The following is a 27113-nucleotide window of genomic DNA, read 5'->3' on the forward strand; positions in this document are numbered from 1 at the left end:
GAGAAAAAAAAACAAAGAAAGAAGCAAAAAGGTGAAAATACTTTGTTTTGATCTACATTCAATCTTCATTATTTTCTCTCTGGATGCAGATGTATTTTCCATCCAAAGTATATCAAAATTGTGTTAGATCACTGAATTGCTAGGAAGAGCTAACTCTATCATAATTTATCATCAGATATCCTTGCTTGCTGTTACTGTGTATAATATTCTGCTCACACTGTTACTGTGTACAATGTTCTCCTGGTTATTGTGAGTGTACTTCACTCAGCATAAGTTTATCAAGCTTTTCTGAAATCAGCCTGTTCATCATTTCATAGAGAACATAATATCTCATTATATTCACATGCCTTAACTTATTCAGCCATTTCCCAATTGATGGACATCAACTCAATTTCCAATTCCTTGCCACTACAAAAAGAGCTGCTCTCGCATTTTTTTATATGTGAGTTCTTTTCCTTTTTTAATGATTTCTTTGGGATACAGACTCAGTAATAATATTGCTAGGTCAAAAGGTATGCCCAGTTTTATAGCTCTTTGGGAATAGTTTCAAATTGTTCTTCAGAATGGTTGTATCATTTCAGAACTCCAACAACAATGTATTAGTGTACCAGTTTTCCCACATCCTCTCCAGTATTTATTGTTATCTTTTCTGTCATCTTAGCTAATCAGATAGATGTGAAATAGTCCCTCAGATCAACAAGAATTTATTAAGCACCTATTATGTATTAAGCACTGTGTTAACCACTGGGGATACAAAGAAAGAAAAAAAAAACAAGTCTATTATTCTCAGGGATCTCAGTCCATTTATAAAATATAAATAACTAGGTATAAATAAGTTATAAAAAAGTAAATTGTGGACAATCTCATAGGGAAGACACTAGTATTAAGAAGGCTCCAGAAAAGTTTCTTAACTAAGACTTAAAGAAATCCAGGGAAGCCAGGAGATAGACATAAAGAAGAAGTTCCAGGGCACAGGGGACAGCTAATGAAAATACAAGCAGTTAAGAGATAAATTGTCTTTTCTGAAGACTACTGATGAAGTGAATGCCATTGGATAACAGAATACATAAAAGGGAAAAGGACAGAAGAAGTCTCAAAAAGTAGGAAGGGGACAATTTATAAAGGACTTTAAAAGACAAACAGGGGGAATTTTCATATGTGATCCTAGAGTTAATAAAGAATCACTGAAAGTTATTGAAAGGGGAAAATGAAGGGAAATGAAGATGATCAGACTTGTGATTTAGAAAGATCAGTTCAATGACTGAAATCTAATTTGTTGCCAAGACCTGTTGATTTTATTTCATAGCATCTCTCCTGAACTTTTCTGTCTCCTCTCTGACACTGCCAACACACTGGCAAGTCCTCATGCCATTGCAATAACTGTTGGGTAGTTTCCCTGCCCTGTCATTTCTCACTCGAGTTCATCCTCCACTTTGTTGTCAAAGTGGTCTTCCTGAAGTTCGAACTGTCTTTACTTTTCTTTAAAAAAAAAACCATACTTTCACAGTGCCTGTAATATCAATCAATCAATAAATATTTATTGAGTGCCTACTATGTGTCAGGACCATGTTCAGCCTGGAGATATAAAAAGAGGCAAAAAGATAATCCCTGTCCTCAAGAAGCTTACCATGTAATGGGGATATAGCATATAAATACATAATTATGAAGCAGCCTATGTACAAGAAAAATAGAAAAGAATAATAGAAAATTCAGAGGTAAGGCTTGAAACTAAGGGAGGATTGGAAAAGATTTCTTGCATTAGGTAGGATTTTAGTTGGGATTTAAAGAAGCAAGGGAGGTCAGTAGTCAGAGCAAAGGAGGGAGAGCATTCTGGGTTTGTAGTACAGAGAGAATACCTGCAGCCAAGATGGAGTGTCTTGTTGATGAAACAGCCAAGAGGCTGTGATAATATAAGGTGCAAGACAGGGAGGGTAGGAAGAGGTGGGTTATGAAGGGACTAGGATGATAAATAGTATTTTATATTTGCTCTTGGAGGCCTCAGAAAGCCATTGGGGTTTATTAAATAGAAAGCTGATATGGTCAGATTAGACTGTAAGAAAATCACTTTAGTGGCTACATAGAGGATGGATTAGAGTGAGGAGAGACTTGAAACAAGCAGGCTCACCAGTAGGTTACTTCCCTTGTCCAAGAGTGAGGTTATGAGGACCTATTCTATGGCAGTGTTAAAGGAGGAGTGGTATGAAGGTAGAATAGCAGCTGATTAGATATTGGGTGAGAAAGGAAGCAGAGAATAAGGTAAGGTTGAAACCTAGATTGTGAGCCTGGGTGATTGGGAAGGTGGAGCTATCCTCCACAGTAATAGGGAATTAAGCAGGAAGGAGAGTTTAGGAAGAAATAGAATAAGTTTAATTTTACACATGCTTATTTTAATTGTTTAAAGTTTTATTGATGTTTTCTTTTTATATTATAAACATTTATAGATTACTTCCACTTCATGAGAGATCTCAAAACAAATTAAAGCAGTTAAGTAAAATTAATAATAGAATAATCTTATCTGAAAAAGCATTTTTATATCTGTAACTTTCCCCTGCCTCCCAAGTGCCTCCACCTATTTATTTTAATTAAGAGAAACTCCATCCAAAAAGAGAATGGATTGTAATACATATGCCTAGTCAAGCAAAATACATTCCCTCAATGGTTATATATAAAAATATACGTCTCATTCTGCCCTCTGAATCTATCACCCACCGTCACAAATGGCATATTTCATTATTGGTCCTCTGAAATCATTGTATTACTTATAGTTCTTATAGCTTTCAGAATTGTGTGTTTTAGAGTATTATTGTTATTATATAAATTGTGCTCCTGGTTCTGTTTAGAATTGATTCATCAGTTTATCAAATCCTCAGAATTGCTCTCTGTTATAATCCTGATGTTATAGCATGAATTGTTCTGAATCTGCTCACTTCATTGTATCACTTCATACAAGTCTTCCTATGCCTCTTTGAAATCATTTCTTTATTTCTTAAAGCACAGTGGTATATACCATCATATACCACATTATTAGGTCTTTCCTCAGTTGATGGGAATCCTTTAGTTTCCAGATTTGGGGGTTTTGTTATCATAAAAGAATGCTACAGATATTTTTGTGCACAAAAGATCCCTTCCTCTTTCTTTGATCTCTTTTCTTTGTGGGGCTGGTGTTGGCTTCGCTGGGTCCAAGGACATGCTCTTTGTGTATAATTCCAAATTACTTTTCCAATTCAGAATGTCTAGATAGAGGTGTGAGACTGAAGATCAGGAGAGCCTGTAGTGTTAGATAAAGAGGCTGAGAATTATCTCCATAGAAATGATAATTGTATCCACAAGAGCTGAAGAGACCAAACAAAATAGGAAAGAGGGAGAAGAGGGTCCGGGTGAGAGCCTTGGGAGACACCCACAATTACCAGGTGGGACCAAAAATGAAAAGATCGCAAAAGTGAGCAAAAAGGAGTGGTCAGAGAGATAGGAGGAGACCCAGATAGTGTAGTGCCCAAGGAACTAAAGAGAAAAGATTATTCAGGAGAGAAGGATGATCAACAGTGTCAGAATGCAGGAAGGCTGAGGATTGAGAGAAGATTTGTTAGAAATGGCAATTAAGATGTCATTTGTAACTTTGGAAAGTGCAGTTTAAGTGGAATGATGAAATTGGAAGCCAGGCTGCCAAGAGAAGAATGAGGTAGAAAGGAAGTGGATGCACCAATTGTGATGGCCAGCTTCTCAAGATGGTTAGCCACAAAAGGCAGGAGAGATATGCAGTGATAGCTATGGGGGAGATGGATCAAGGAAGGATTTTTGAGGAAGGACAAGACATAGGAAGAAACTGAAGACAAGTGGGAGAATGGGGATAATAGAGGGAGCAATCTGAGAAAATTAGTTGGAACTGGATCATTTGTGCATATAAAGGGGTTTGCCTTGATAAGGAGAAGATTTACTTCTTCAAGTGAGGAGAAAAGGTGGAGGAAATAGTAGTAAAAGACATATGAGTGACGTGAGATAAAGAAATGGAGATGAGGGATCTCCCAGTAAATTTTTTTGAGTGAAATATGAGGCAATCCGAGAAGGTAGAGGGAAGGGGATTGGGAGGTTTGAGAAGGAATGACAACATTTGAAAACCAACTTTAATGAGTTGGATAGGAAATCCAAAAGGATTCTTTGCTGCATTGAGGGCCTAACTGAGATTATGAAGCATAATTGTGTAATAGACCCATTCAACATGGTTTCATGATTTCCCCAGCTTCCTTCAAACCTCACATGTGTAGGAGTGATGTCATGACCTCACCAACCCAACATAGTTGGAAAAAATTGCACATTCTTTCAGAACTCTTCAAATGAATAAGTTAGCTATAGAACACATTAGTTAAAAGTCCATAAGTTTGGCTTATTAATGAGGATTATACAAGTGTACTGGTCCACAACAGTCATTAAGAGAATATACTCTGTTATCCTTTACTTTCCTCCAATAGTGATTCATGGAAGCATGAAAGGATGGAAGGAAAAAAAAAATTGGTTCCAGATCTCCTTCTCATCATCCCTTCCCCAAAGCCTCAAACAAAAATAGTAGGATCCTATGATATGCAATTCCCTCATTATATAGATTAGGCACAGTTATAAAGTGCCCTGTTTTAAGATATATAGTTAGTAAGTGGCAGATTTGGAATTCAGAGCCAGGTCTTCAGATAGAATGCCTCAGGTCAATGAGCCAAGCTTTCTGGTTCAGAACATATAAAAAAAGAAACCACAGAGATACAGATTAGTACAGAAAAAAAAAAGGTTTTACTTGACCTCAAAGGATACACAAGCACTAGTGAAACCAAGGACCAAGTTAGGGTTAGAAACCCAGATCATGTGAAACTTTTAGGTATCGCCTAATTTAGGAGCAATGACGGGCCAGTTTGTATGAACCCATTACCATTCCACACAGACTCTAGACTTGCTTCTCTGGTCACTCATTGCTTCTGCTGTAGAGCTAACCCCTCTTCCCAAGATAGTTCTTCAAAGGCTTGAAGCCAGCCATCTCCCTCTCCCTCAAGACTTTTCTTCTCCATTGCTAGTTCTGTTACTAGATCCGCTTATGTTAAAGATGCAAGACCCTTCATATTACCTGGCTGCCGTCTCTGGGTACTGTCCAGCTCATCCATGTCCTTTTTTTAACTGTTATTTTTTACTGTCATAGATTTTTGCCATGTTTTTTATCAATTAAATGTAAAAAAAAAAGTTAACATTCATTTTTTTTTTTTAATTTTGAGTTCCTCTATACCCTAGGGGTTATCCCCTTTGTGCATACTCTTTGATTCAGCAGTCTCACTACTGGGTCTGTATCCCAAAGAGATAATAAAAAAGTGAAAAGGACCCACATGTGTAAAAATGTTTGTAGAAGCTTTTTTTTTATAGTGGCAAGGAATGGGAAATTGAGTGGATGCCCATCAATTGGGGAATGACTGAATAAATTATGGTATATGACGTTAATATAATATTATTGTGTTATAAGAAATGATGAGCAGGCTAATTTCATAAAAACCTGGAAAGACTTACATGAATTGGTGTAGAAACAGGAGAACATTGTACCCAGTAACAAGACTGTGTGATTTTTCAACTGTGATGAACTTGGCTATTCTCAACAATTAGGTGATTCAAGGCAATTCCAGTAGATTTGGGATGGAAAATACCATCCATATCCAGAGAGAACCATGAAGACTGAATGTAAATCATAGCACAGCATTTTCATCTTGTAGTTGTTGTTTGTTTGTTTGCTTGTATTTTTCCCCCTTTTAAGCAAATTTTTCTTGCACAACATGACAAATATGGAAACATGTTTTAAAGGATTGCATATATTGAACCTATATCAGATTGCTTGTCATCTTGAGGAGGGGGAGGTAAGGAATGGAATTTGGAACACTAAAGTTTTTATAAAACATTAATTTTTATAAAATTAATGTTAGAAGCTATCTTTATATGTGGAAAAATAAAATACTACTAAAAATTTTGAGTTCATAATTCTCTCCTTCCCTCCATCTCTTCACCACCTCCCTGAAAAGGCAAGCAATTTGATGTAGATTATATATATGAAGTTGTGTAAAACATATTTCCATATTAGCAATGACCCCAAAAAAAGTTTTTAAAATTACACTTCAATTTGCATTCAAACTCCATCAGTTCTTTCTCTGTAAGGGGATAGTGGTTTGTTTGTTTTTTTTATCATAAGTCCTTCAGAACCATATCCCTCTTAAAATTCGGTACCCAGGACTAAACATAAAACCCCAAGTAGGGCCTGACAGGCCAGAATACAGAGTTCCTCATTTCTGTTTATTTCTTCTAGTAAGTGCCACATACCCTGGTCATTATTCTTTACTCTCTTCCGATATGATCTTCGTCACTCTGCCTCCCTTCACTTTGTCCCTTTCCCCACTCCCATTTACTCCCCCTCCCCCCCAAAAAAGCAAGGAAGAAATGACAGACAATATGACAAACATAAAATAATAAATGTTTTATTTGTGCCACCCACAAGAAGCAAATATGCTTGTACATAAAGTTACTTAAGGTATAGGACAGTAATCATCATATTATCATATTTTTAGTGAATATATGATAAGAGTATTTAAGGGGGCATTTAAAAGTCGCATACATTGATGATTATTACATCTAACATTATATAAACTACTTAGTTATAGCAGCCTCAAGATTTCCTTGTTTCTTTAACTAGTCAACTAGCAGCAATCTTAATATATATACATAATTATCACTGCAAACATTCAGTAGATGTTTCTTTCCATGATTTCAGTCATACCAGAATTTTTATCACATTAACAAAAATAGCCTAGGATCCCTGCTATTGGGGTGAATGAAGCTGGTGGATTGCTTAAACTTAGAAATTCTGAGCTACAGAAGGGGGAAAGCAGATTGGATCCTATACTAAGTCCAGGGTCTCTGGGCTGTCTGAGGAAGGGCAAACCAGACCAAGCAAAGGTGGTACAGTAGAATTGACTGCTGCAATTTAGGCTAATTAAGATACAAAGACCCCCATCTCAAAAATATCTATTTCTATTTAATGAAGAACCAAAAAAAAGTCAAAAAGTTGAAAATTTCAAAGGACCAAGCACCCCCAGGTATCTTAACCAATGGATCATGGATTTGAATTTTATGTATTTTTTGGTCCATTACTTTCATGAAGAGTATAGTATATTAATTTTTCTGTTTTGTTTTCTGGTTTAAAAATTCAGATGAAAAATGCATGGAAGTTTCCAGGAGGTTTGTCAGAACCTGGAGAAGATATTGGTATGTGTCTTGTTCTGTTTTTAATGGCCTAGAATGAGGTAAGGAAGTCCAAGCAGAAACCATCCGGTTTGCTTAGCTAGTAAAAATGATTTGGAAATTTCACTTTGTTGCAAACTGGGTAAGATGATGGAGAAGTTAGCTCTGGATTAGAGGTAAAAGGAAAAGCAAATTCTGTGGAATCCAGTAACCACTATTAAGATCCTACAATGTGCCAAGTTCTGTGCCCAATTCTCTGGGTATATAACAGCAAAAACCAAAAATAGTCCCTGTCCTTAGAGTTAAGGCCGTAGTTTTGTGAATTAGACCTTAGACTTGTAGTAAGAAGAAGCTGGATTCAAATTTCAGATACTAACTAGCTATTATGACTCAGGGCAAATCATTTAACTTTTCCAAGTACCTCAATTTCCTCATCTGCAAAATGAGAGACTTAGATTCAATGATCCCTAATATTCCTTATTGCTCTGTTTTTAAGATCCTAGAATATTACACTTAAATCATTTTGCCTAATCCACAGTCCATTTGGAATATATTTATTTATTAATATTTTTTCACTTATTATGGTTCAGATCTCCCCACCCAAAAGCAGACTCTAAAAGAATCCTAAAGAGCTTGAGAGGTAGTCAGGAAATAGAGATAAAGCCATTAGAAAGATTTGACATGTAGACTATCTGTGATAAAACACAACTCTCCCCTCAGAAATCAAAGATGGGCAAATTAGTCCAACTGATCCAGTAATTGCCCAGCTCCCATTGTGTGCCAGGCTTCATGCAAAGCATCCCTCATTCCAATAACATGCAGAGCAGTGGACATGGAATCCTTATGAAAGATAGCTGCATAGAAATGTCCAGTCTCCAAGACCAGGGCCACTTTCTAGGTCAGACCTGGAGCTAAGATCCTAATTAGAATACATTGGTTAAAAATTGTAGGGATCCATTGGTTATTATTTCTCTCAAGTCTAAAAATTCCAGCCTCAATTTTAAAAGTTCCTAAAATTGATTTCATTTGAAAACTGCTTCCTTCTTCATTACTGCTCCAAAAACAACATGTCACCCAGATTGACTCATCCAGCTCATAAGCAGGAGGGTTTACAAGGCAATTTTGGTTTTCAGGTTCTTAAAACTCTTTATTAATATAACAGGGATACCAGCCCTGCAACAGGCTTAGAGAGGATGATTTTTGCCACCAACATATTTAGTTGGCCTTAAGTCAGCCCTAAGAAACATATGAACAAGACCCATTAAAAGGTCACCTCTGCTTGAGACCCCTTTGGGTTATTCAGGGTGAATCTGGTGTATAATTTTAGGTAGAAGGCCTCCAATGCACCCTCTACTTTCTGCCTGTCTGTGGCAGGTCACCTGTGTGACTGCGGGAAAGTCCCTTTATCCCTCAGTTTCTTTATCTGCAAATGAGATCAAAAAGTTTCTTTCATTTTTGTGATTCTTTGAATCGAAATGAAGTATGAATAGCTTTCAAGCTTCCCCTATCGATATAGAACAGCCTTATTTATTATTTCATCTGGAATACTGTGAATGCCTAGAATATGATTCACTATTATCCAAAGAGAAGTACAAAAGCAAGAGTGATTTATGCAGTTTCATCACTTCTGAGTCCTCCTATTAGCCCAGATAATTAAGAACTGGCCATAGATAGATTATTATGCCAGAGAACAGCCCTCCAGAAATTAGGCATCTGAGTTTAAAGTTTTAGAATAGGAGCTTATAAGCTTATTTGTGCCATGGACCAGTTAGATGGTCTGGTGAAGCCTTTGGTTTCTTTCTCTGAATACTGCATACAATAAAATACATAGGATTCGAATTATCAGACTCTTGAAATATATTTACAGATCCTCCAGGGGGTCCATAAACCTTGGGTTAAGAACTCCTAGTCTAGAGTAAAGGGGAAAAAACCTGTCTCAGAAATAAAAAATTCTCATAAGGCCAACGCACTTGACTTTCTAAATGAGAGTCCATCCTTGGGTCGTAAAGTCAGGCAACACAGCCCTACTTAACTCCTAAGACCAGCACTGATGGGAAAGAAGATGACTCTGAGCCATTCAAAATAGGAAGACAAGGTAACAAACTTAGAATTCTTTTAGGAAAACAGACATCAGAAAAATATGTTTTAGAAACATTTCAGTTTTTTAAAAAAAAGTTTCTGCATTTAAAATAAGAAACTGGGGGACCTGGAAATTTTATTGCAAGAAGACACCTCATTCCATTAGGCTGCCAGATGAAAAGTCAGAACATTAAAAAAAGGAAACATGATTTTGCAGATTGAAATCACTGAAACTAATGTCGTAAAACCATGGACAAGTCACTTCCTTCCCAAGACTCCAGGCAACAATAGTTTAAGATAAAATTAGAAAAACCTTCATTGACTGGTAGAGGGAGTTCTCTGTGTCCATAAAATTACAAGTCAAACCCCTATATCTATATATTGTTCTGAAATATAGTAATAATCTGGAAATCAAATGGAATTCTAGTGAGCTAAGGATAAGAAGTGCCAAAAAAAAGTAACCTTAAGGCTTTTGTTGTCTCGGAGGCCTCTGGAATTATGAGGCAACATCCAGGACAGATGGGACAAGAATGTCAGTACACATAAAACAAAGGGACTCCTTCCCTGCCCTCACCCCAGACAAACAAATATTCTACCAATCCCTTTTCCCATCATTGTTAAATATAATCACAAAACACAAACAGCAGTCATCATCATTTTAGCATTGTCCTGTAGAGGGCATTACATAGTTAGATAATCTCACCTTACATACACAAAAGAACAATCATATAATAATAATGGTAGAAGACAGGTTTCCATTTGCTCTTCAGACTCACAACATGTTCTTTCTGATTAACTTACAGTACATTAAAGTGATACAAACAATAGCAGAACAGGAAAATCAAAGAATGTACTTTGAAGCAAAACTGAAATTTGTAGTGACATTAATTATGGGAGAAGTTTCTTCCCAATGGAGGTCATTCCGTTCTTTCGTTATCCCAGATGAGTTCCACACTTTAGTCACTACCTTGCACACATAGACACCCAAACACTTGATTTTCCTCATTTTCCCAGTGGATTTTATAGACTAAATACTATCATTTTGGTTAAAGAACTGACTTTTGATCATCTGGAATGTTGATTGTTTAGACAGTCAAGGGCCTGGAGTTCTCACCTTCCAGGTTATATAATACCAAGGCTATACACTCAATGCCAATCTCTCTGTGAAGGAGTAGTAAAGACCAATTAAGACACTGGATTCTATACCTTTAAAATACTTTTAAGAGAGTTTTGCTTAAAAAAATCTCGTGTAGTTTAAGTAATAAAAACTCCACAGCAAGCCAGATCAAACTGAATGTCACAGCCTTGAATGATGAGGAAAGAAAATTCAGCCATTTTGCTCATTAAAAAATGAACTAAGTTTTCCAAATTACATTCTGGGTTTTTTCCTTAGTTTTATGAATGTAATATCTAATTATGTCTGGCCTATGGTTAACTCTCAATTATAGCAGTTAATGAAGAGGAACCTACAGGTACATTTAATAAATGGGAACTAAATTCCACATCCTCTTAACTCCCTTAAATTTTCCCCCTGCCAGCATTGCTGAAACAAGAGACCAATAATAAGGAAGCCAGGGAGCTGGAAAGACAGTTTCCAGGAAGAGCCCACGGGGAGATGTTGGGAAGTGAGACATTTTCTTCCACTCCCTTCCATGCCTGCCTTCCAATAACCTTATTGCTTGACAGCCAGCAACAGTGGAAGCAGTTGAAAAAGTATTTTAAAGGAAACCAGATGCCTTTAGCCAGTGAGAATCAAGTAAAGGGGGTGGTGATGAGGGGTTCTGCCACAAAGTAGATGTTGCATTCATTTCCCTTCTCTGATCCCCTTTTTCCTCATAAGTAAAATGAGGCCCAAGAGAAGCAAAACTCCAAAGCCCTTCCTAACACTAGCTCTTAGGTTCCTATAACAGGATTGATTAATGTTGGGAAGCGGTTTCCAAGATCCTTGAGTAGTCACAGTCAAGAGAAGTGGGCAAACCTAGCCCAGCAATATTTGCATATAAAAGATAACTACTAGGTTGGATGTTCAGGGCAAAGAGAAATTTAAACTCAGGAGTGAAATAATCACCTTCTGGTTCTGACGGTGTATACCTGTGTGACTCTGGGCAAATTACTGGCTTCACGGAGCTTCAATTTTTCTTCATCTCTGATTATCCAGTATTGGACTAGACCAGCTGTGGGATTCTTTCTAGCTCTAAATCTATTATTCTAAAATGAAGTCCACCATATTTACTTTCAGTTACTCCTCCAGAAAGCATGTTAGGAAAAAAATGTTGTACTTGAAAAGTGCTCATTACTTACACTGTTATCTAAAAAGAAATTTGAACAACAAGTTAAATAGTAATGGGGACTTTTGAGTCTTAGTCAAGTCCATTTGGGTTCCTTGGGATCTTGCGCCTGGGGCAAGAGGTGGGCATGAGACACAAGGAAACAGGAGCTGCCATTAATCAAAGACAGAAAAAACATTGGCTTCCCTGTCCAACAAGTATGGAGACATCCACCATGTGTTAGAACAGACTGTCGGGGAGAATAGTTCTTCAATAGTCTAACAGCAGCATTTTGTGGTAGGGAGAAACAGCACTGAGCTAGAAGCCAGAAGACTTTACTTCTCGCCCTGGCTCACATACATAACCTTGGAAAAGTTCCTTCCTCCCTGTGGTTCTCAGTTTCCTTATCTGTCAAATAGTGAAGTGAGAACATGCTTCTTAATTCCTCTCCAGCTTTAAAATCCCATGAGGATATGAATGTGTTCAAAAAACCTGGAAAAATTGGTTCTTTGTTTTCTTCAGTATGTAAGATAGATCCAAGCTTGGGTGGGTGTTTGATACATTTAATCCTCATGTATTAAAATAAGTAGCCAGGACCCCACTCAGTTGTTCCAGACATGCAGAGGTTGACTCCTCCGGTGATTCACTGGATCAGCCACTTCGGAAAAGAATCCCAGTTATACAATCCATCTTTTCTTATGAAATCCTTTCCCGTGAAAGTCATTTGTAGATCCAAGACATCTGAAGGACTTGTCACGAAAAATTCTGTCCATCCCCAGAGAAAGAACTGATGGAATCTTAATATAGATTGAAGCATATTTTTTTTACTTTACTTTTCTTGGATTTTTATTTTGGTCTATGTTTTCTTTTACAACATGACTAATATGGAAATACATTTTGTATGATAATACATGTATAATCTATATCAAATTGCTCACCTTCTTAATGAGAAAATTTGGAACTCAATTTTAAAAATGAATGTTGAAAATTGTTTTTACATGGAATTGGGGAAAAATGAAATATTAAAGTTTTAAAAAGAAAAAAGTTATTTGTAGGTCTTGCCCCAAGGGCTTCCTTTTTTGCCAAGGATGTGTGAAGACTTCCCTTGTTGGCAATGAGAATATGGTCTTTGGGTGGCAGTTACAGATCATGGTCCCTCAGTCAGAAATGTTCCTTAAGGATGTGTCCCCACCATGTGAGCTGTTGTACATTTTCTTCCTCTCCCCAGGAGACACAGCTGTTCGGGAAGTTTGGGAAGAGACTGGCATCAAGTCAGAATTCAAAGCCCTCCTGAGTATCCGGCAGCAACATGGGGCCCCAAATGCATTTGGGAAGTCTGATATGTACATCATCTGCCGTCTGAAGCCACTTTCCTTCCACATTAACTTCTGTCCACACGAGTGTCTGAAGTGTGAGTGGATGAATCTCACAGACCTTGCAGAAGCAGACGACACAACTCCAATCACCCGCAGGGTGGCTAATTTGCTCCTCTATGGACACAGAGAAGGGTTTGAGAAGATCGACCTTTCTATGAGAGAGCTCCCTTCTGTCCACAGAGGGCTGTTCTATAAACTCTATCACAAGGAGTTGCCAGAGCTCTATGAAAATATAGCTAGAATGGATTAAAATTCACATTTACATTCTTTAATAATTTAAAAAAAGGTTATGGGGTCAGATGAATGAATAATAGATTTTGGGTGTGATTGCTAGACCTGTCTTTCTACATTAATTCTTTCAGGATAAATGTGTTTTAAAATGTGCACATCTTTAAAAGTTTCTTTTACAGAGGCAGCCAGAATAAAGAAAAGAGGGGTACTTCCTTCCCAGTAAGGCTCACCACGTGTCACAGTGGACACATCAGTCATTTAGGTGACACAATAATTTAATTGACCCCAGGATAAAGTAAAGATTACAATTTAGCCAGTCATCCCAAATGGGCCAGCATGCCCATATTTCTATCTTCTTTTTTTCCATCTTCTGCCTCCTTTTGGATGGAAGAAGAAACAGAAACTCCCATGGCAATCAGCTCTTAGCAGACATGGGAAGGAAAAGGATGGCTTTCTGCCCTGGTCCAGTCTTGGATCCAAGCTTATACTGGCCTGTGCGTTTCAATGCCACATACCAATTGGAGTATTTCCTTGAGCGATAAGTGTTGTAATTGTTGGACTCTAGACGTTCAAAGAAGAAACACTCTTCAGTCACACATTTCTGGGGGGAAAAAGATAATGATTATTATTGTTGTTAATAATAATTCACATTTCTGGATATTGTGGAAGTTTACATTCCACAATTTTACATTTTACATTTTACATTACATATTATGGGAGATATGGGAGGAAAGCATTCTTATCTCTATTTCCTAGATGAAAAAACTGATGTCTACAAAGATAAGATCTATATATAGTCACACAACTAATAAATACTGGAGTCATAGTCAAGCCCAGATGCCTGCTGAATGCAAAGCCAGCCTTTTTTATCCAGCTGCAGCCATCCCATCTCTTAATCTTCTTGTGTTGAGTTTTCACAGCATTGACAGAATTAGATCCCTAATTCTAAATGCCTACAGGGGGTCAACATTGTTTGTTTCTAACTAAGACCCTGACCAACAAGCCTGGTATTCTTTAAAGGAGACAGCAGATGTTTCTCCTGAGGAGAAAATCCATCTTGTGACTTCATAGTATATTGTGTGCTCCTAATAAAAGAATTTCCCATCATTCAGCCATAGACAATGGGGAACATGGGAGGCAGAAATGAACTGCTTTCTGGTTCACTCAGGAGATGAAGCCACTGAGCTATAGAAAAATAAGATTCTTTTCGGTCCTGCCAAATGTGGTCTTTGGAGGGACAAAGAAGATTCAGAACTGAGATTTCATAGGGATGGGAATTCCCAGTGTGAATGCTTCCCTCCTTCCACCCATGCAAAATAGCAACAATTAAGTAATTTCTAGGAAGCTAAATGGCTTAGTAGTTAAGATAATGGGTTAAATTGTGGAAGATCTGAGTTCAAATGTGACTGTGGACACTTCTTAGTTGTGTGACCCTGGGAAAGTATTTTCTTTTGTGTAAAATGGATTTTAATAAAATAGCACCTACCTCAAAGGGCTGTTGGGAAGATGAAATCAAATGAGATAACACATATGCCTTTTGCAAAACTTAAAATATTGTAAAAACTCTAGCTATTATTATTGTGATTTATTATTATTCACCATAAAGCAAATTTTATATTAAAATGATAAATCTAAATCTGTATGGATTGTACTGCTAATGGGAAACGTATTGGGTCCCTCCTTCCTCCTACAGCTAAGTATGTAGAATCAGAAGGGACTTTGAAGATTTCTAGTTCAACCACATCATTCCACATATGGGGAAACTGAGACAAAAAGAGTGACTTGCCTAGGGTCATCCAAGCTGGTCAGCAATGGAGTCAGCATGAGAACCCAGATTATCTGACTTCCTGTTCCACTGGCTCAGGCCCCAAAGGAACTTCCTTTCTACACAGACCCTGTTCTACAGTTCTAGACCAAAGGATCCCACCTCTCCAAGGCAGGCGATTGTACTCAGTAAGGAGCCCCTTGCAGACAGCAGGGGCCACACGCTTATATGATAAGCTCTGTAGTACGGCAGAATTCTTGAGGGTTTAAAGACCAGGCTGAGGATATTATGTTTTCTCCTAGAGGTAAAACCTAGAGCACATGAGGATTAGCAAGACAGTAATGTGTATAGAGTGGAAAGGACAGATGCAAGAGAAGTGGTGGTATCAGAAAAGTAACTTGATTTAAAATGAAAAGAAAATACTAACAACTTCCTCATATCAAGAATAGAAAAACCAATCTTTGGGTGAACATACTTGAGAAAGCCTAAATCATAGCATTTATGCCCATGGCCTGGAGCTAACTCCACAATGGAGGAAGAGAAGGCGTGCATCCAAGAATCCCCCAACTTGAGATGCCAGATAAAGATCTTAAAAGCTAAATATCATCATGGCTTTAACATTTCTGCAAATTTTCTGTGAAAAGGTTGAGGGAGTCCCTGAAGAAATGTTTTCAAGCCATGAAGAGTCAGTCCCTTTGTCTTAAAGTTTTCTACTCCTGGTTCACAATGATATAAAGATACCAGGGAAAGTCAAGGCTAGCTTTAAAATCTTCACATGTACATATATATATATATATATATATATATATATACACACACACACACACACACACACACACGCCATCTACTTGGTATATTAAAAAAAAAAACAAGCATTATTCTGATAAAAAAGGGATCATGAAATCATAGTTGTAGGTCTGGGAGGAACTTTAATGGCCACCAAGGGAGATCAGTGATGGAGGATCCAGGTCCTGTGACTCCTTAATCAGTACTCTCCACTGTACCACACTGCTTAATGTGCCTAATGCATCCTTCCTTCTGAAAAGCAAGCTTTATCAGGGAGCCCATCTATACAATACCAAATTTACTAATCACAAGCACCTGAAGGGAGATGCAGAGGGAGAAGGGACAAGTGAGAAGAATCAAATCTCTAGCAGGATGCCATCATCTCAAAGCTGGTTGGGTTTTCCAGGGTTTTTTTGTGAGAGTCCTAGTCTACCAACAAGAACTTTTGAGTTCTTCCTTAAAGCTGCTGCTGGTGCTGCTACTGCTGCTGTGGGCAACCCCAGGCCCATAACTACATGTATGCCTTACTCAAAAGTGTTTCTCACCCACAACCACCCCTACCACTTCCCTTGGTTTTCTGGGGAATGAGGGTTTTTTCATCTGAAGATTAAACAGCTCAACACAGATGAGTTTGAGAGAAGCCAGATTGCTGCCTGCTGTGGTGTGGAAGCCAGCCAGGGACTACAGTATTGTAAGAGTGTGGGATAAACTTGGCAAGGGAGTTAAGATGACCCCTGAAAGAGAGAAGCTGGAGGGGGCAGAATGGACTCTAGCAACATTTGGGAGCTTCCTTCTTCAAAGGAGGTAAGCCTATTAAAATTTCCAATTTACACACACACACACACACACACACACACACACACACACATACAGAGCAGGGATGTGACCATCATACAGATAAATTGTGCTTCCCCAAAATTGAGCTTGTAGTTATATAGCTGTCATTCAGTCAACCAGCATATATTAGGCACAATGTACAATGTACCAAGCACTGTGCTGAGTTCTGAGAATACAAAGAAAGGCAAAAACACGTTCCTACTCCCTGGAACTTATAAGCAAGGAGAAAATATGTAAACAATTGTGTACAAACATAGTATTTGTTGTTGTCCAGTCATGTTTGACTCTTCCATGAGCCCAGTGGAATCTAGAATGGTTTACCATCTTCTTCTCCAGATCATTTTACAGATGAGAAAACTGAGGGAAACAGGGTAAAGTGATTTGCCCAGGATCATACAGCTAATGCGTGTCTGAAGCCAGATTTGAACTCAGGAAGATGAGGCTTCCTGATTCCAAGCTAAGAATGAGAGAGAAAGAAAGGCGGGAGGGGGAGAAGGAGAGATGGAGAAAAGGAGGGGGGAGAAAGAGAGAGAGAGAGAGAGAGAGAGAGAGAGAGAGAGAGAGAGAGAAGGAAAGGAAGGAGAGAAAGAGAAACAGAAAGAAGGAGAGAGAGGAGGAGGAAGAGGAGCAGGGAGGGAGGGAACAAGGGAGACAGGGAAAGAGAGAAACAGAGACAGAGAGAGACACAAAGAGAGAAAGAAAGACAGAGAAAGGGAAAGAGAGCAGGAAAGAAGAAGAAGAAGGAGAAGAAGAAGGAGAAGAAGAAGAAGAAGAAGGAGAAGAAGAAGAAGAAGGAGAAGAAGAAGAAGAAGAAGAAGAAGAAGAAGAAGAAGAAGAAGAAGAAAGAGGAGGAGGAGGAGGAGGGAAGAAAAGAGGGAGGGAGAAAACAAGGGAGATAGGGAAAGAGAGAAATAGAGAGTGACAGAGAAAGAGACATGGAAAGAAAGAGCAAGAGAGAGAGAATATCAATATCAATAGAAGAAAGGGTGTAGAATTAAGTTTGGGAAAGGTTCCCTATAGAAAGTGGAATTTATTTGGGAGTTTAAGGAAGCCAGGGAAGGCATCAGGGAAGGAGAGAGCATTCCAGCATGGGGGAATTGCTCAGTGACTTTCCACATGTCTGCTGTTGCATCAGAAATAGGCAAACAAGAGGGGGAATGGGCAAAAAGACATTTAAAATTTATCAGTTCCCTATTTTGAAATCCAGTGATGACACCTGAGCAGGATGTTTGGCTGACTGGTGCATCAATGTTAAGGACTATGTGTTCAGTGTGGAAATTCCCTCTACCAACACAGATAGCAACCCATTTTTTCCCTGAGGCAATTGGGGTTAAAAGTGACTTGCCTGGGTCACACAACTAGGAAATGTTAAGTGTCTGAGGCCAGATTTGAACTCGGGTCCTCTTGACTTCAGGGCTAGTACAGCAACCTATTTGTAATGGCACAGAAATGTAGACTTAGGGCTGGAAAGAAACAGAGATTATCCCTATAACCCAGAGAAGTTGAGTCTTCCTCAGAATCACACAGTTAGGAAGTATCTGAGGCTGGATTTGAACTCAGGGAAATGAGTCCTCTTGACTCTGAAACCAGCACTCTATTTACTGGGCTACCTAGCTGCCTGTATTACCACCTATAATTCTTCCTAATTGCTTCTTGGTCTCAAAAGTATACTATCCGGGAGAGCAGCAGCCACCATATCCCTGTCTTTCACTACCACAAAGTTATAGAGATTTGGGTTCATTATTATGCTTTTCTATTTATATCTCCAGCACTTGGCACATAGTAATAGTTTAATGTCCATTCATTCATTCATTTCCTATCCTACACCCTAAAGGTGACCAGTCCCATCCATGACTAACCCCCACTCGAGACAGTGAGACTTCAGTCCCTGTTGTCATGATCAATGGAAACTCACCAGGTGACAGTTCAGTGACAGGACACAGAATGACTTGAGCCCAAAAGAATCAGAACCATTAAGTGAAATCCAGACTCAGAAAAGACAGTTGTTTTCAAAGCATAATGAATAATGCATGGCATGGCTAAGTCATTCTGGGGGAGAAGATTATGTGGTGGTGTCTCCTTCCGTCTCCCCACTACTATACAGCGGCCAAAAGAGGGCTGGGATGCACACCATCATGATTCACCCTCCATGTTTTGTCACATCCTGAGTTTCCAAGCCTTTCTCTCTTCCTGGTCATGCCGAAAGCATTAACAGTTTAAAGATGATTCACTTCCTTGGAAAGGGGGGGAAATCCATTCAAAAGGCCACACACCTTGGGCACTTTTATCATTATACACTTCACTGGTTGTTTTCCAATAACCTTTTAGAGAATCTTTGAGGTCACAGTGGGTAAAGATGCATAGTGGAGATCAGGGTCAAGAACAGACAGATGAAGGGGGAACTAAAGGGAATTTTTCCCTCTGAAGGGAAATGAAGAGTGAGCATGTTCTGGAGGCAAGTAAGGAACACTGACCAAAGAAAATGTAGCTAGGCTAAAAAGAAGAGAAGAGCCGTGAAAAGGAAAAATTATCTTGAAATGTCATCAGATGCCAAAAGAAATGGACGCCACTGAGCTATAGATTGCACATTTATAATTATAAGCTACCTGACATTGATATGACTAGTGCTTCTCATTTGAAAAGCACTTTAACTCATTTAGCAAGCTTTTATTAAGTATTTACTATGTGGCAGGCACTGATTATGCAAAGAGGAAAAAAAAACAGGACTTTACAAAATACGGGGGTAAATACAAAATAACTTGAAAAGAATAGTAAGTCCAACAGTAGTAATACTATTTAATACTACTTGCAGTATCCAGAAAGATTGAAAAGGACTTTTCTGAGATGCAAAATAGTGTTTGTAATGGTTTTCCAATACTTGAATCTTGTAACAAAAGTCTTGTAACAAACTGATTAGCATGGGTCAGTAATCCCAGAATTTAGACCTAGATGAAACCATCTAATTCAATTTCCATATTTTACAGATGAGGAAACCAAAGACTAAATTGTCCTAAATGTCACCAGTGGTAAAGGATGGAGCAATAGGAACAGTCAGGTCTTAAAGCTATGAATTCAGTGCTCTTTTCTAGTCTAGGCAACACACAGAAAATGTACTTAAGGCAGTACTTGGAACATAGTAGGTGCTTAATAAATGTTTATTCGATTGAAATGATTGTTGGGCTGGAAAATATTCAAGTCTATGTTCTTTCATTGTAATTAAATATGATGAAGTTTTTTTATGTTGTGGTTCTTCAGTCATTTTTCAGGCATATCCTACGCTTTGTGACCCCATTTAGGACTTTCTTGACTAATATCCTAGAATGGTTTGCACATTTCATTTTACAGAGGAAGAAATGAGGCAAATAAGGTTAAGTGCCTTGCCCAGAGTCACACAGCTAGCAAATTTCTGAAGCTGAATTTGGGAAGATGAGTCTGCCTGATTCCAGGACCAGCAACATTCTATCCATTGTGTTGCCACCTCACTGCCCTTCCTTTTTCTCTATTTCCCTTAAATTATCTTGTAGCTAATTATCTGCTTATACACTGTATCCTATTGTAGGATATACGTCGCTTGAGGACAGGAAACTTTCATTTTTATTTTTGATTCTTCTGGTATCATAGAAACCCAACATTTACATTAAGAAAAGAGTTTAGAGGCCTTTAAATTCAACCTATTTTCCAAATGATGAAACTAAAGCACAAAGATTAAATGATTTGTTCAGGGTTCCCTAGATTTTAAGTGTCTGAGGTTACAGGTCAAGTAACTCTAAGTCCAGTGCCCTGTCCACTATGCCAACCTGCTGTTCTGTTTTATAAAGAAAATTTCTATTCAAATACAAATTGATCTAAATAGCCTCTGAAGACATCCTGAACCCTTAGATTCTGTCACTGTTTCATTCTGATGCTTTCTCTGGTTTAGCCCTTAATCCATGGGTTTAATTTTTAAACAAAACAGAGTTGATTGCTAGTCCAGGATGCAAGGTAAAAAAAAATTTGAAATTCAACAAAATGGTGGAGTTTTCAAAAACAGACTGGAATGAAAATGGAGGTATACTATAGTAACTACAATTCTAGAATACTAGAATCATAAAACTTAAGCAGATCTTCAATGGCCTTCTGGTCTACCATGCATTGAAAGATATCTCTACTAAAATCTCCTTGTCATATCAAGTAACCATTTAGTCCTTGCTTGAAGGTAGCTCATTCCACTTTAGGGAAACTGAAAATTAGGATGATTTTCCTGATATGAAGCCCAAATGAGTCTTTTGACAATTTTAATGTGCTGCTCCCATCTCTGGAGCTAAATAGATTCCAGCCCCTCTTTCACCTGACAGTTCTTTAGATATTTGAAGCCAGTTTTCATGCCCCTGGGTCTTTTCTTCTGTAGAATGTACATCCTTAGTTCTTGCAACAGGTTCTCATATGTCATGAGCTCATGTACTCAAATGTCATTAAGTCTGGTTGTCCTCCTCTGTACACTTTAACATCCTTAAACCACTGACCCCAATACTCTAGGTAAGATTGGATTAGGACAGAGTTTATCCCCCATTCCTGGAATCTTTGCACTTCTTAATATAATCCAAGAGCTCATTAGCAGTTTTGGCAACCCCATTACACTGCTGACTCATGTTGAGCTCGGAATCCATTTAAACCCCCCCCAAAAAAATCTATTTTCAGAACTATTGTTCTAGTTGTCTAACCATGCATTTAACACTTGTGAAATTGATTTTTGGACGCATGTGCCCAGGTTTCTTTTTATCCCTAATGAAGTGCACATTATTAGATTCAGATCCTGATTATTATATGTTGTGAGCTATCCTTCCCAACTTTATGTCATTTTCAAGTTAGATGAATATTCCACTTATGTATTTAACCAATTAATTGGTTAAAATTGTAAGCACAGGATGAAGCATGGATCCTTGGAGTACTCTGTTGGAGGTCTGCCATGTTAACATTAACCATGAACATGGTTCTAGCCTACCCAGGCAGAATGCATATCATTGTCCCATGAGTCTGGGCATCTATTTCTCAATCTATCTGGTTGTATTCTTGTCTAATCTACACCTCTCCTTTCTCATGTCGAAAAAGGGAAATAAGGTTAATCTGGCATGAACTATTCTTGATAAAGTGAGAATATAAACCTGAATATAAATTAAAATTGAACTCTAAAAAATAAATGAAGGTGATATTAAAAAAATCAATAAAAATAAGATAAAAAAATTGGAGACAGACAAAAATAAAATGAGAGAACTGAATGAGATAATTTCTAAGGACATCCCAATTCTATAATCAGAGAGACGGAAGAAGAGAGGGAGAATGAAAGAGATAGATGGAAGAAGGAGAAAGAGAAAGAGAGAGAGAGAGAGAGAGAGAGAGAGAGAGAGAGAGAGAGAGAGAGAGAGAGAAGCAGAAAGGGGGAAGGAGAGAGAGAAGCAGAAAGGGGGAAGGAGGGAGAGAAGGAAAGAGGGGGGGGGGGAAAGGGATGGAGAAACTATAAGAGCTGTGATCCATGATACAAAGGCATCCAAAGCATCTCTCCAGGAGTGAAATAGAGAGCACCACTGATGGAAAGTCGAGGTTATAAAAGGTAGAGGTGAGGAAGAACATTCTAGAACAATTAAGGCAAGTTGAGTGGAAAGTTCCCTAGAAACCAGCAGTAATGGTGACAATGGCTACCCACTAGTTTTAAGGATAAAATTGGGAAACCAAAACTATTATGTGTAAAACACTATATAGATGTTAGCAATTATTATTGCTTAACATATCATTATTGTTGTTGTTATCACTACAAATTTACAAAAACAAGAGCCATAAATCATTTATGAAGCCCACCAATTTCCCATGTAAGCTATTTCCTCACATTGGGTGCAGTAAATTAAATACTAAAGAAAGCAGCTAATACAATGCCAAAGTCTTTTTCTGATACTGCCTCTGTGGCTCTGTCTGGTTTCAACTCCAAGGAACAAGATAACCTGTAGTTTCCCTCCTACCTCTCTATTTGCCTGCCTCCTATCCTCCTAAGGAATCTGTGGATAGATTTGACAAGTTCAGTGAACTTGGGGAAAAATAAAATCTTTTTTTCTTCATCGGTTTTTGTTATAATTCTCTGTATTTTATTTTATGCATTTAAAAACATGATATTGAGAAGGATCCCATCAGCTTCACCAAACTGCCAGAGGAGAACCCCTGGTATGCAGGGAAGCCATTTAAAAGTCCAATATGAAAAGTCTGAATGAAAACCACAGAAAAGATGGGACTAAAACAAGAGCTTTTCTGGTACTTTGTCTGGACACATCTCTATCATGATGCATAAGCATTCTGCACAGCCCTCCTAGCTTCTCAGGATCCAGGCTCTAATTGTGGTTTCATTTCTCTTACTCCTCCTATGGATTTGTGCCCACAAACATTTCATTGTGAAGGATGCAGTTTATTCTAATTTGTCTCACTGTGGTCTATTTAGCTTTGAACGATGGTTTCACTTCTGGTTTGGGGAATAAGCATCATTAATGGGAGGCTGCCACCTCCCCACCACTCTGAACACAAGAGAAAATGGGCTCCCCCTCCTTCAGACAGATATCAGCCAGGCAGAGCTTCCCGTGGATGGGAAAATATTTGTCATTGTGGTGACAGAAACAGGGACACAGAATTTTCCCTTCTTAACAGTGAGTAATCCCAGTTTCTACTTTGGTGTTAAGTAGGCACTCACATTTAGCTCCACCCTTTGCCTTCCTTTAACTCCCCCTACCCCATTTTTTATGAGGTGACAATATAGAATAGTGAATAGAGCACTAGACAAGAAGCTGCAAGACATGGATTCAAATCCCAATTCTGATATTAAGAGTTATCCCTGGAACAAATCACTTAACCACTCTGTGCCTCAGTTGCCTTCTTTGAAAAAATAAGCATCTGAAAGGGAGTGTGGACTTAATGGTTTCTAAATCCCTTCTAATTCTTAAGGTATGATCCTAAACTCTATAATCTCACTATAACCAAAAGACAGATCTTCCCTCCCCTTAAACACAACATAATGTTCCCAAAGCAATACTGATTCTGAGACTGTAAATTCAGATGGCAATATGTTTTCTGTACACTCCCAAGTACCGTTGGAAAGAGACAACTAGGTGGCACAGTGGATAGAGCATTGGTCCTGAAATCAGTAACACTTGTCTTCATGAGTTCAATTCTGGTCTCAAACACTTACTAACCATGTGATCCTGGGCAAACCACTCTAATATCTTTGCCAAGAAAACCCAAAATGGGTTCATGAAGATTCAAACACAACTGGAAAACTACTCAGCAACTTAACCTATGGAAATCACTAATCCAGCTCCTTTTGATATCCGGAGAAAATAAGGCCCCAGACATGGGAAATGAAGTAATAAATGACAGAGTCAGCATTCAAATCTGGGTCCCCAGAACCATGTGCTTTCCAAAGCACCTTGCTGGCTCCAATTTCCCAACTGTATGCTTTGTTCCTCTCATATATATTAAAAATATTTGTACTTAAAAACATAACAAAGAGTAATCTGTCTTTTTTGCTATTTGTATTTTTAACTCATAAAAATGAAAATCATTTATTCACTCTGAAGTATATAGTTTACTAAACTTCAAAGATAAAACCTTCATGCTAATTAGAAAGAATAGTTAGCTTTGTCCCCTTTGAAAGGCAGCATGGTATAATGGACAGAATTTTTAAATAAGAAAGATTTGGATACATATTCTGTCTTTGACATATACTACTTGAGTAACCTTAGTCAAGTCATTTAAACTCTTGTTGTCTCAGGCAATTCTGTAAGATCTCATACCAACCAATTGCAAATCTGCATTAGTGGAGGAAAATTCCACACTGGAAATTATGTATGGTTCATTGATTCATTGTGTGGTGGTTTCATTGGTACAGTTCAATATGCCAATGAAATCACAGTCTGGAACACCTTCTTCTATCTCTCCCCTCCCACCTAATCTGAGACCTCGCAGGTAATCACACCTGCTTGGTGATATAATCACACCTGCTTAACCTGTGCATAGCTAGCTATATTCCAAGCTATACTTTCCCAGGCATTCTTGCCTGCTTATACTGCACTCAATCTATAGTAATTCATGTCATTCTGACCTGGCATTAAACCCCCATTTCAGTTTGCTTATTGACCAGTGGAGGCTAGGAAGCTTTGGGAGTAGATATGCTTGAAGTGGATGACAATGGACCTGCAGGAGCAATAAAACCTGCCTATCCAGGAGAACAGACAGTTTATCTGAGGATGCTAAAATTGAACCCAACTTTCACAAAGTCCCTTCATACACAGACTGAATTATCTACTTTTTGTTTTCTTTTTGTGTTTCCTTAGCAACATTGTGGTAAGAAAGCATTTAAAGGAAGAGTTAATGATAATAAAGAGCTTCTTCACTTTACTATTCTTCACTTGGAAAATTTCAGTGTCTATTTGTCTTTATTTCACTTTTCATGATCTCTGTGAGAGTCAGAGCAGCTGGTCTGATTTCTGGCATTTCCACGGATTGTGCATTCAACACAATTCACAGAAATAAATTGTAATATAATTATTCAGTATAAGAAAACTTTCAAAATTTGGAAGCAAAATTTTTCTTGTGTCATGACAGCTGCTATTCTGAACATAGAAAGTAAAACATTTGTTAAAAAATATAAGAATTATTACCTACCAGAGCCAGTAATCTGCCATCCTCTTTCATGGCAAGATAGCGGTTGGCACAAACTCCTTTAATAGACACTACTCCTCTCTCTTCTGCCTGAAGCTGAAGTTTAACTGTGAAAAGAGAAAAACAACAGGGGGCAATGACTTCAGAGCCAGTGGTACCATAAACCCATATGCCATCCTAGGCTTCCGAGAGGGAAGGGACCCAACTCCCGTATTTTACAGAGGAGAAAACAGGAGCCCAGAGACAAGAAGGGACTTACCAAATATAACACAGATTTGAAAAGCAAAGCCAAAACTAAAACTCAGTTGTTCTAATGCCACTGCACCACCTAGCTGTACCAACATTTTCTCCCCTAATTTTGTGGAAATTTTTTTAATTAGAGGGTGATAAGATACAATATTTTCTGAGATTCAAGACTCAGTGTCCTTGTACTCAGTTAGCTATTTCTGTTTGGATGAAATACAACCACAGGGAAATTAGTAAGTGTTTTTAATAATTGGCTATGTCCCCTCAGGAAAAAAAAACTCAGCACATTCTTAATCTTAACCTGAATTATTAATTATATTTTCTCTATCAAGTTCTTAAGTCTAAACAATCAACAAAATAAATTAAATTATAACCATTGCAGATTTCTGAGATATAAATGCTCACCGGGAAAATCCAATGATTATCAGCATACTCCTGAGTTCAACTAATTAGTAACATGATTTATTTATAGGACGTAATACAGAAAAAGACCAAAATGACATCTAGTTTAACCCCGTCATTTTTACACAGGAGGAAACTAAAGCCCAGAGGAAATTATTTGACCAAAGTCACACAGGCAGCAGAACCCAGATGCAAATATAGGAGTTCAGATTTCAAATTCTCCTGTGTTCTCTCAAGTACCCTACACTGTTTCTCCTTAAAACAGAGATTCTTAATCTTTGGGCTCAGACTCTTTTGGCTGATGAAATCTGTGGATTCCTTCTTAGAATAATATTTTTAAATGTATAAAATAAAATGTAGATTATTACAAAGGAAAACAAATAATATTTTTAGAAAGACAAACTCAAGGATTTCCAGGCTAAGAATCCTATACTTAGATAGTGATTTGGCTTTCCATTCACCTCCTTTCTTCCTTTTTTTCTGATTTTAGCTTCAAAACTGTAAAAGATAATTTTATGGAATGAATGACATTTTGTGCCTAATTCCTTTCCTTATATATTGATTGTCCTATTTGGCCTAGCAGCCAAAGCACCTTCTGGAGGAGGCCACTGGAGAGCTGAGATTACAGGCATATAGTAAGTCTATCTAGGAATGTGTCAGTACCTGAAAAAACAGAGGTTCCCTGCTTTTATCTAGAGAGAGAAACCAAAATCTCACAAGAGGTGGGACATGAACAACAGACTTAGGAGAAGATAGAGTTTGGAAACAAGAGGAACTCCCAAGGATCATTAGGACCATTGCTGCTGCTGTAGCTATACCCATTATAAATAGATCGACAAATAGGTCAATTGATCAACAGATAAATATATGCATAGATAGAATAGAAAAAATATATAGATAGAGAGGAAGGAAACAAACTAACAAACAAAGAAAAAGATAAAAAAAACAAAGACAAAGAGACAAAGAAACAAAGATGAAGGAAGGAAGGAAGGAAGGAAGGAAGGAAGGAAGGAAGGAAGGAAGGGAAAGGTATTTTTAAAAAAGAAAGATAATAGACTGATGGATAGACAGACAGAAAGACAGATAGATGAAATACAAAGACAGATGGACAAATGGATGGATAGATAGATGATAGATAAATGGAACAGACATTCAGAGAGAAAGATATAGAGATAGATATGTCCAATGCAGCTGATGAAA

At 38.0% G+C, this 27113-nt stretch overlaps 2 protein-coding genes across 2 annotated transcripts in view; one reads left to right on the forward strand and one right to left on the reverse strand.

The window, feature by feature from the left end:
- NUDT6 (nudix hydrolase 6) overlaps positions 1 to 13354 on the forward strand; it is a 44420-nt gene extending 31066 nt beyond the window's left edge. The window contains 2 exon segments of the mRNA XM_031941364.1: positions 7221 to 7275; positions 12826 to 13354. Coding sequence (XP_031797224.1) covers positions 7221 to 7275; positions 12826 to 13223 — 453 coding nt within the window. The 3' untranslated portion in view covers positions 13224 to 13354.
- Positions 13355 to 13458: 104 nt separating this feature from the next.
- The window catches only part of FGF2 (fibroblast growth factor 2), a 67524-nt gene continuing 53869 nt past the window's right edge, over positions 13459 to 27113 (reverse strand). Inside the window, exons 3-4 of the mRNA XM_031943538.1 lie at positions 25269 to 25372; positions 13459 to 13805 (exon numbers count right to left, since the gene is read on the reverse strand). Coding sequence (XP_031799398.1) covers positions 13620 to 13805; positions 25269 to 25372 — 290 coding nt within the window. The 3' untranslated portion in view covers positions 13459 to 13619. The remainder of the gene's footprint in view (positions 13806 to 25268; positions 25373 to 27113) is intronic.

The sequence above is a fragment of the Sarcophilus harrisii genome, chromosome 6 (genome assembly GCF_902635505.1).
Source record: "Sarcophilus harrisii chromosome 6, mSarHar1.11, whole genome shotgun sequence".
NCBI lineage: Eukaryota > Metazoa > Chordata > Mammalia > Dasyuromorphia > Dasyuridae > Sarcophilus > Sarcophilus harrisii.